Raw genomic sequence first — 11,730 nt, 5'->3', positions numbered from 1 at the left:
TAGGTATAAGTATTTATGTCTAACGAATTTATCGCATTATTTTTGAGGTTCTCTAACAACTTTGTGATGTGCGATGCGTGATGGCATTTGTGTATAATATACAGTTAATTTGGATCCTTATAACATAAAAATTGGTTATTCGCCCCCTTGGTACTTGGTAAATACCTTCTAGCTATAGTACGTCATATATTACAGCCATCATGTAGGCGTCATATAGGTATAGGCACCTATATACAATTAACCATTTCTAGTACATATTTCATCACGTGGCACTTCTTTAAGTGTGTATTTTGCCCCGCGAGTCGTATAGGTACACACTACACGGGCTGCGTCAGCGACGACAACATCGCGGCAGGGGCGTTAAGCCAGTCAGAGACGGTATTTACACGCGGACGCAATCGTCCGTCGAGCGCGGGCGTGCGGTAAACGGCCCGTGTAAAACCGCGGCCGATATATGGCGCGCTCGTACATGGACCGCATCGCCTGTACCTATACCTATTTATGTGATATAATTATTATGTCCCGCGTGTATACACCATAATATAATATATTATACTCTGCCGTCCATCGCCACTGGTGATTTATCGCCGCTATTATTATATATATGTGTGTGTGTGTGTGTGTGTGTCTATATAACACTCGCACAGTGCACACTCAGCGTGCGTATTTCGGGAATCGTTATAATGCTGCACAGTGCTGCTGCTGCAGCCGCTGAGACATTGTTCTCGAGGTTATTTTCGTATAATGATAAGTGTCAGCGTGTGCTAGCGAGATCGCATAGTTTTCATAAGAATTATATTAAGCTGCTGAAGTGTAACTCGGTAAGCAAATCTCCGAGGTCGGGAATTTATAAAATATCCAAAATATGGGTAGCTGCAGCAGCTATAGACGTCTGGTATATATATAAATTGAGAGAGAGTCTATAGTTGAAACTTGAAAGTTAAGTTTTTTAATATTGGTACCAATGATTTGTCTATCAGAGATACATCTGCAGGTGTATTTTTTTGAATGTAGCTTAGTTTTTGAAAATTAGGGTTTGAATGTAGACGTTATCAGTATAGTCTTCCCCGGTGAATATGTATGCTTGCAGGCTGAACAAACCCGCGGTGGCTGTAACCATAATGCATTATGCTTGAAATGAATTGTTTTATAGTCTCTTCTTATTAATTCCATAGAAAATGCGATTAGTAATAGTAATAGTATTTAGTAGACATCGACATCCATAAGTATAAAAAGTATCAAACAACATACGTAGCATACAGTATAGATACTTATAGGTAGATTATATGTGGCTATCACATGATTTCAGTTAAAATAATTTATAGCTTATTGATCGATACCTATACCTATTATAGTACATTAGTAGCTACCTAAACTAAGAACAACAAATGGTTTGTTTTATCTATTTACATTATAATCAGGTTTCTAATTTAATTTTAGTTGTAACCATACTCTTTAGTAAAATCACTAAGATCTGTGTTCGAGACTTTTGCAGTCCCACCAATCGATGTATCTTTTTGTTTTGGCAATTTGGCATCTTTGAAATTTGTAGCGTCTTTTCGTCGCCCTAAGACACTATAGCCCCATTCGCCATCCCCTAATAACATGACCCTGAAAATCATAGTATAGTTATTTTGGAAATATTTTTAAAACTTATGTGATTATTATTCTATAATGCTGCAGGAAACGACTGCTACAACAATACGTCTGTGTTCGTCTTTCGAGTTTGATCGCTTCGTATCGAAGTGTTTTTACTTTTTATATGCTATAATTATAGCTGATGATATGGTTTGTATAATATAACTTATAAGAATTTCCTCTTGATTCGTAATCTGGTTCTTAAATTATATAAGTAATAGATATTATATACTTAAATATACCAGATTTAGGAAAGTTTCGACAACGATCGCAAACGTATAAATTGACCGCTTATATAATAGAATATTATTGTAGGTGTTTCATGCACGTAAATATTTGTATTATAATGATAATAAAATGTTATTATAGTATAATATATTTATATTTTGTAATAAAAATCTAAAAAAAAATTTGCCCTTCACTGTATAAGGGAGAGGGGGTCTGTTTAACGTAGTGTGAGTTTCTTGCATAGTGGTGCAGTCGGTGGTGGTGGTGGTGGTGACGGTTTCGGCGACGACGCCGACGATTGGTGGTGGCGGTAGAGTTTCCGTCGCCGACCGCCGTCGCGGTAGGCGGGGTCACAGCGTTGCATCGTGTTCCAGCCTCCTGCGCTCCCGTTGAACCGTCGCCGTCAAGCAGAGGACCCCCACCCCACGCGTCGGTCTCTTGGATTAGCAACCGACCGTCGTAAACATAATAACACAATAATGCGTTAAATAGTGTTAACGCTACACCGGTAGTCGCATTGGCGCGGCGCAGTGCATTGCAGTGTAGCGACGACGACGGCGGCAGCTCAAACGCGCGCATTTCGACCTGCAGTGATCGTTACAATATACATTATAGTATTCTATTTTGTTGTGTATACTTTGGTACGCGTCACGCGCGACCACAACGATCATCGTACTATCGCTAAACAGTATTATAATATCGTCACTGCAGCAGCTACGCATTACATCAGAGCACGGCACCAGTTTAGGTACAGTCGACCGTCGCGTGTACTCGTGCGCCACGCTACGGTTACGGATACGGTACGTTGCTACTCGCGGCGCGCGCGATAAACGTTTAAACGCACGCGAGCGCGCACCCGTATCGTCGCGTCTTAACGGTCGCGTTAATCGCCGCGGCGGCGCGACCAAAGTTGCACACCGTGACGGCGGCACGCACGGCACCGGTAAAATCCGAGAAAAATATTCGTATAGTTATCGTCCGGCGTTGCCGCCGCGACAGTCTCGTCGCAATCGCGGTCGATGCGCGTCGCGTAAAAGCAACGAGGAGTGCGTATGCTGCTGCTGTTGCTGCAGCCGCTCCGGCTTATCGCCCGCTGCTGCGGCGTTGCCGCCGACGAAGACGATGCTGCTGGCCACCGACCGATAACAAAGCTGACCACACCGTGGGCGGCGCATGGACTTGCAACACCGACAACAACGACACTGTCCGTCACCGTCATCTGACCGCCCTGCAGGTATGTTCGTATCATGAAATTTAATGTTTTAATATAATACATTATGATGACTCAAATACTACGCATCATCCTAAGTAATATTTGCAGTGAGACCGTCGAGTTTGAATGTACATGTTTAAATTTAGTTCAGTTTTTTTAACGGTACCTACATACCATGTTATCATATAGTCAATTTCAGTAACAATAACAATAATAACAATAATTCCTCTGTTGAAAAAACCCATATTTGGATGAATATTGATTTATTGCCACTGAGAGAATTAGGGCATATAGGCTTTTTTGGAAATATTTTTTGAATAATTTGTGAAATGGCGTTCCTACGTGCTTATATATAAAATATTAAAATGTTTAAAACATAATTTATTTTGCAAGGTACGGGGTACGTTTGATTTAACGTTTAAGACATTGATTTTATTAAATATAATAATTTCAGTTATGTATAGATATATGAAGTCGATCTCCCCGTACCCATAAATATGACTGTTGCAGGGTGTATTATGTAAACCTTGCGAGTATTTGAGTGGGAAAATGTGATGACGTGCATTGGTCTATATATTAGTATTAATAGTTAATATTGGTTAATATTAGTATCAATGCTATACTATAAACTGCAACTGAAGTAATGACCATTAGTAATTTCACATTCTCGTGTTTTCGAACAGGCTCACGCGCCTGCAGTTGAAGCTTATATAATATATATAGGTTATTATAGGATTAATTAATATAATTGTTATTAATTTATAACTCGAACATCTTTGACGGTAAGCAGATTCCGATACGCAAGCAGATCAATGCTCGACCGAATACGATTCACTTTGATAAATATATAGGTATGCACTCGATAACAGAACCGACGGTCCCGTCGTCGACTATTCGACCCACTGTAGTTTGCACCGGCGGCCGGAAAACGCGTCTGTAAAAATCAGCGGCGGTACGTCTGTAGAGGAAAGAAAAAACCACGACTGTAATATTGTGTGAAAAAAGTCAGAAGTGGCCGCCTTTTGTTGTTAATCATATATATATTAATTCAACGTATTTACAGTTCATTGGTTCACGAATTAATTAATTAATCGCGCGGCAACGTCGTCTTATCAATCCGCACCTGTGCACTACTACCTCGCGTACGTCTTTGGCTCATCGTCATTTATTTATAATAATAATAAAATAATATTGTACGACGGACTGAAATATACCGGGGGCGACCCATTATTTTGCACGCAAATAATATTATGATATTTATCGCGTAATACCTGTGCACAAGGAAAAAAATGTATATAATATCAGTCACTACAACATATTATATTATACATAAAGCAATAATCGATTACACGTCATTTTCCGTCTACATGTATAAATTATGACTATCTGCAAAATAATAATATACCTATACAACGCAAAGCAGTACCGCGTATAAACATTTTTCGAAAGATTCGCGTGAATGCAGCTAATTAATATTAATTATTTCATATCGTGCAGCATTGCGTTACATAACATTTATTATTATTATTATTATTTAGTATAAAATACAATGATTTGTTTTACATTTTTATTTTTCAGCATATAATGCATAACATATTATTAATTTATAATGTTGAAAAGAGTAGTATTATTATGCAGTGTCGGACTGACTCCAAAAGGCCCCATCAGCAATCTCTATAGAAGGCCCCCAAAAACCATTTTTTAGATTAAAGTTTAATCTAATACATATAATTATACATACATACATATATTTGGGACCTTTAATTAAATTAATGGTTTGAAGCTATTAAAAATGCTTTTGTTAAAATTAGGTTAAAATATGGTTTGTTAAACCATAAGTAATTAGTTACTATCTCACATAAATTGACAATAGAACAAACAAGATAGCATTATATTATATCCTTTAGACTTTAGTTTAATACATATTTTATTTTTTAATATAATTTTGAAGAAAAACAAGTCAAATTTTGTCATATATCCTTTTAATAAAATATCCAACCTACATCACATAAGTATAGTTATAACAAAATTTCAAAATATAATAATTATACAATACAAACAATTTTGGGTTACTAATTATAATTATAAACTTATTTTAAAACAATATTCTAGTTAGTTCTGTTTAACTTTTAGCAACATTATTGATAACCATATCTTTATCAACAATAAAATCTCTTACAATATTAATAAGTAATAATGTTTCCATAATGTCTTGTGAAATTAAAGATCTTAATTTGGTTTTTATATTTTTTAATTTTGAAAATGTGCGTTCACATGTCACTTGAGTACATGGCAATGTCAACACAAATTTATAAGCATAGTAAATATTATTGAAACTACATGATTATTGAACCATATCATATAAAATATTAAAAGCACATCTTAAACAATTATTACAAACTTTACAATCTAATGATTCTTTAGTAAATTGTTCTCTTTCAGAATCGGATCCATAGTCATGGTATCAGACATTGTTTTATTAAAAGTTTTAGTTATAACATCAAATTGAATAGCAAATTGGTGTAATTCTGAAGCTAAAATGTGTACTTCTATATTAGTTAATTATATAAATTATTCAATATTTTATGTTAATAAAATTAAAGAGTAGTTTTATAATTGTAATAAAAATGTAATTTTAATTTTTAGTCATGCTATTTATTGTTATTAGGTAGAGAAAATTTTTAAATTTATTATAGTATTAAAAAATTGACTTACCTCCAGTTTGTGAATTAAAACTAAGATTTGTTTGATGTTTGTTAACGGTATTTTCTCTTGACTGTTGATCATTAATATCATCTCCCAATATATTGTTGTCATTGGATTCATTCAAATTAATCACAGAAATATTGTGTTTGTTAGAGGACTCTGAATAATTCGCGCAATCATTAACTAGTGACTTAGGCGGGACTGTTGCTCTCCCTAGTAAAATCAACGAACAAGAGAAAATTAATTTCCGTCAATTATTTGCATGTGCCTTATAGATTTGTTCCAATTTATGACTTTCTGCTTGGGTGTTTAGCAAACCAAGGACATTTTCAGCATTACTATTTTCTTATACAAAAAGGAATATCGGAGGTTTTGCTAATTTTAGTGTTAATCACCCAAATATACCGTAGACAAGCAATACGTATATTTTGTTATCTGTAATAAGTGTTCAGAATTTCCAAAAATAGAACCATGTATTCTACTAATACTAATTCAATTCTGACCGTACGCCACTTGCAGGCGGCCAACCAATAACAAATTTATTAATAGTACTTAAATAGTAAATAACTAAATAATAATAGGTACTATTGGGAAGTCGAAATTGTACTGGTTTTATCTACTATTTACTATTATACCAATATAGTAATAGGTTACCGTAATATTATGTTATGTAGTAATATGTAATAATAATATTATGTGTACCTATATAATATGAATTATATGTATTATAATATAATAAAATTTGTATAATAACACTCAAAGTATAAGTCATTACTAATGTTTTTCTTTCGAAATTCTTCGAGCGCGAGAGCGGAAAAATAAATAATAACGAATCCGTTTCAAAGGGATTGTCGCTGTCGTCGTGGTATTAGTGCGTGTTTACATTTCATAATTACGCGTGGGCGTCGTGGGCGTACGCGCACGGGAAACAAACGCATAACCGTAATAATCATAATCGCGTGTGTAATCATTTATAATTATAGCTCTGGCCGTCACAGATTTGTCGTCGTGGATGTTGGCTCGACGCCCTGTCGCGTATGATATAAGTGTTTTTTTTCTCTTTATATACTATTTTTTTTATTTTATTTTTTGGCCGTCTATTATAATATTATACGCGCTAGGCGATATAAATAATACAACACCGGCAGCAGTCGCGGCATATTATTTTTTTCAAATACGCGCACATATCGTGTACTTTTATGTGATACATATTATGAAATTATATTACTAGAGTTTTATGCCATTATTTTGGCGGCGGTGTCGCCTTTTCGCTGCATACAATTCATCTAACACATCATCAAACATAAAATTGTAACTTTTTACCAACACTACTACAAGTATTCCTCAAAGGTGGCAGTAGATATTCAAATCACTTTTTGTTTCTATTTTAAATTATTTTATTACTTTGTTTTTTATTTTTAACCATTAAGTTTAAGAAATTGTTGATTTAGAAAAAAACTATTGTCTGGTATTTCACCACGCCATGTTATGCCTTCACAAAATTATAAAGATATGGCGAGCCTCTATATGTATATTGTATATAGGATTATTCATATCAAGCATGCCCATTGCTCGCCCATGCAATGTATTTCTTAAATAATAAGTTTATTCAAATTCTGATTTTTTCGAATTTCTAAGCATATTTAAAACACTTTACTATCAATTATTTAGTTTATTTATTTATTTATTTTTAACTGTACGTATAGGTACTCATGGCAACATGGGCCATTAGACTTAAAGCGAAAATAATTAATTACATATTATTTGTATAGTTACTTAATCTAAGTGTTAATTAAATTTTGATATGAAAGTTGGCGGCTGTAATGGTCTGGATGATGTTGGTTATAGATCTAGGGTGATTGCTTAATATTTCTGCTAGTGATTCGGGAAGGTTATGGCTTGTTCGGATATTATTAAATTTTTAACGTAGTTTTTAAATCATCGTATAGCATATTATCACCTATAAGTGATAAGTATGTACAATAAATGTACAGGTAATAAAATAGGCATTAAAGATACATATTAAATGTGTATCTTCCAAACATATTATCGTGGATCCATATATTATCCTTAGTATACACATAAAGATGAATAATTCAAGCTATCCTTCCAAATTTTGATTAAGATACATCAAAATTTGAAAAAAAGTAATTTGAAAAAAAAAATTTACTGGAAAAAAGAGTGATTCTCAACCGAAAAATGGTTTCGCCATAGGACATTTATTATAAATGGCATAAAAATATATTAGTATACTCATTTGAATATAAGTCTTTTAAGCCATAAAAAAGTTATAAGTTTTTAACTTATCTTAAAAATCATAGTTTTAGTAAACTGATTATTGAAGGAAAATGTGAAGTTGAGTATCTGGGTGAATCAGCCTGTATATTATTTAATATAGTAATGTGGGTGAGCGTTTTATACCTATATATCTACAATATACTTTAACAACATTTGCACAGTACACACACACATGAATATATACATATAGGGTATTCCTATATTCGATACGATTTATCCTGCGCATCACTTAACCGCGTGATAAACGAGAGCGGTCTGCAGTAGTCATGTTTGCGCTCGTTTGTTTGCCGATTTGTTTGAGTAATACCCGCTGCCGCCGATATAGCAAACATCGACGGCGTCGCGACGACGGTAGCACCGGTACAACCGGAGGCTATTAGCACTCCGGTGTGGGTACTGCAGTGGTGTAGGACAATATTATATATAGTGTCCATACATGCAGGGTGGTAGCGTATTAGCTGCACATAGAAACACAATATCGTGTTGTTATTATGATTATCCGTCGTGATGGAAATAAACCTTTTAATTCGGACGCGACTGCTGCGATGACATTGTACACGTATGACTTCAGTACAAACACGGGACCGCAGCGGCAGTGATGATGGACGAGAATATGACATGCCTACCTGCAGAGATTATTATCATTGCGGATTATATTATTATTATATGCCTGCGGTGGCTCAAATCATAAGTCATATAGACGGTCAGGATTGACCCCGCCGCCGCCGGAGTGCTCCGACTGGAGTTTCTCTTTCTCTCTTTCGCGCGGCGATTTCCGCGGGACGTACCTACAATAAATAATGGCTTACGGAGCCGTCGTCGCCACCGGCGCCGGAAGCCGGTTCCGTCGTATTTGCAAACACACATTGTCGCGTCTTAGTCGCGCATAAAGCGCAATATTGTATAATAAATATAGCGCGAAGTGACATAGCAGCGCGCGGAGGAGCAGACAACGGAGAAGACGGTCGACGCGGCGGCGGAAAGACACACAAGATATCCATTTGATGTCGTTTGTGTAAACCCTAGACACCGCCGCCGCCTACATATCGTGTAATAGCTGTACAACATAATATATTATATAGGAGAACGAAGCCGTTTCTACTAATAATATTCGTAATTATAATTGTAACGGGGATCCTTCTGTTGTCGCGTATATATTACACTATAACCACTTCTCTCCCCCCCCCACGCCGCTGCCCCTCGGCCGTGCGTGAAAACACGTGTAAAACATGGGATGGCGGTGGTGGCGCGGAGACGGCAGCAATAAATGAGACGCACGGCGCGCACTGTGCTGCGTTGATGGCGGAGAGGTTGGGGCGTCGGTTGTGGTGGCGGTTGCTGCAAAGAAACAAACCGGCTAATTATAATGTAAATGTGAAAATGAGCGACTGCCGTCAAAGGGACGGCGGCAACGACCACAATTATATTACACGACTATATACACCACTCCTCGACCCGCCACCCCGGCCCACTCGAGATCGCGAAGAAAATAATATGTATAATAATATTATACATGGTCGCCGCCTTTGTTCTAATGCCGCCCGCTACCCCTCGTCTCCCTCCACAGTCCACTTCGTCGTTCATCCATGCGCGCACACACACACATAATACTTCGACTGAGGTTGTCGTCAAATTAGTCTGCCACTGCTACACCAGTGTGTGTGTGTGTGTGTGTGCATATAAGAACAGTACGTACGCCGAGAAACACAAGAACCGGCGGATAGATGACAGCAGCAGTAGATCACATCGGCCACAGCGCCGCCGCGCGCGTCTAATATCGTGTCTCGCGGCATGTGTGTGCGCGTCGTTTTGTCGTGTTTGTCGCCGACGCCAATTAATTATAATCATCTCCGCGACTTTAAAAAACCACCGCTTCTGACTGTTGTATATTTTTATTTATCCGGCGGTGCCTAATTCTATTATAATGTGCGCGGGCCGTTTCCGTCGACGTTTTTGTCTCCCCTTTCGAACAGTTCCGGTTCCGGTTTCGTTGGTTTTCCAGAGAACCACCCGCGAGCGTCGATACGGTTCGTCGAAACGGAACACCCTTTACTAGCTAAACCAAAACGTTTGGATTGTTATACTCGGGTTAGATAATCCTTGAATTTGCGTTCGATCCGATCAATTCCGTACCTATATCTACTAATTACACGACGTAACTTATATCCTGAAACAAAGGTAACCTATATATTATTTTACAAATATTTTGAGTTTATAGCCATGTTTTCATTGTAAATATTGATTTGTTTGTAAAAAGAAACACATTATTGTTATTTTTAAATTGTAGGTATAATGTTCTATATAATATATTCACTAATTATTCTATAATAACAATTAAGGAAAGCAAACTCAGCGAGCTTGCTAAATTTTCGGTTTCCAAAAATATTAATACATCTGTAGATTAAATTATAATCCTATATTATATAATTAATTATGTATAAGTATATTTATCAACTATATATTTTATATCTATAAATAATCGTAACTATATACCTACTAGTAACTATATTAACTAACGAGCGGACGGACACAACTATTTTTCGCAACCATCGACTGATATTTGTTGATAAATAGGTTTTATATAATTGAGTGATGAGAACGAGAGTAATTTGAACTTTGGACATCACCGTCCACCATATTTTATCCCTAGTATGATTTGACTATAATATGGGTCATTTGACCTTATCTCACGTATGATGTGTTCAATCGCATAGGCACATTGTTACTGCAGCATTTAGGCATGTAGGTACGGATTTTATGTCCGATGCAGGTCATGTTAATCGACACGACAGAACAATAAACAGCCAAAATTAGCACATGTATTTCTCTCATTGTGATGACATAGTCATATAAGTAACAAAGTATACATAGTATATTATCATTTGATAATCATATGACAAAGTAAAATACTAATTTTTGTTTAATATAAACAAGTACAGATCGGTTGTGGAGTTGTGGTAATAACGAACACATTATTAAGAGGGCGATACTCAAACAAAACCATGTAAACCATCAGCAAGGTACACTGCCAAATGTTATAGACGGATACATGCGTACCTATATTATCATCTTAATAGAAGCTGTGTCACTCCGCAGTGTACTGCTGATCGAACCGCGGTTATCGCATATAAAATAAAAATAAAAGTTAGAAAAAATTGATAAAAAATGTGGAACATTCATAGTTTTGTTTTAATTTAAATTCAATATATTTTTTTAACCATCCATTCTACGCTATACAAGCTTATATTATAAATATTCACCGATTCATACAAGACACAAAATAAATTGTCAGGTGTACTGCACATGACGTATGTGACGCGTGTTACGAAAGGTCTATTCTTGCAGTCCATCGTTTTGGATCAGAACAGGGACGCTTGCGTGTGTTACAGACAATACATAAGCCTAAAATATCTATACATGAACATCATATTTGCTCCCTGGACTTGACACTATTCTGAGAAAGCGTGCAGCAGTACAGCACAGGGCATAGGTTAATAATATAATATAATTGTTTGCGTATGTCGTCGGTGGCAGCTGTAGTGCATTTCGTCTTTACTGTACGTATATATAGTAATACTCAGAAAAGAAGCTTCTTCTTTTGCTTCACAGATCAATAATTAGGATCCAGCAATATCCTTATGGTTATA

At 36.2% G+C, this 11,730-nt stretch overlaps 1 protein-coding gene across 2 annotated transcripts in view; it reads left to right on the top strand.

Moving 5' to 3' along the window:
• Positions 1-2,358: 2,358 nt before the first annotated feature.
• Poxm (paired box pox-meso) overlaps positions 2,359-11,730 on the top strand; it is a 28,750-nt gene continuing 19,378 nt past the window's right edge. Inside the window, exon 1 of one of the 2 annotated variants that reach the window (XM_015517399.2) lies at positions 2,359-3,100. In XM_015517399.2, the coding sequence (XP_015372885.2) occupies positions 3,040-3,100 (61 nt within the window). In that variant the 5' untranslated portion in view covers positions 2,359-3,039. Of the gene's footprint in view, positions 3,101-9,797; positions 10,262-11,730 lie in introns of those variants that run through there. The other variant, XM_089217163.1, reaches the window with a different exon arrangement.

The sequence above is a fragment of the Diuraphis noxia genome, unplaced genomic scaffold (genome assembly GCF_037042655.1).
Source record: "Diuraphis noxia isolate RWA-SAM2 unplaced genomic scaffold, SU_Dnox_SAM2 contig0001, whole genome shotgun sequence".
In the NCBI taxonomy this organism is placed as follows: domain Eukaryota; kingdom Metazoa; phylum Arthropoda; class Insecta; order Hemiptera; family Aphididae; genus Diuraphis; species Diuraphis noxia.
The sequence above is the reverse complement of the archived record's forward strand: the minus strand, read 5'-3'. Positions and strand labels throughout refer to the sequence as shown.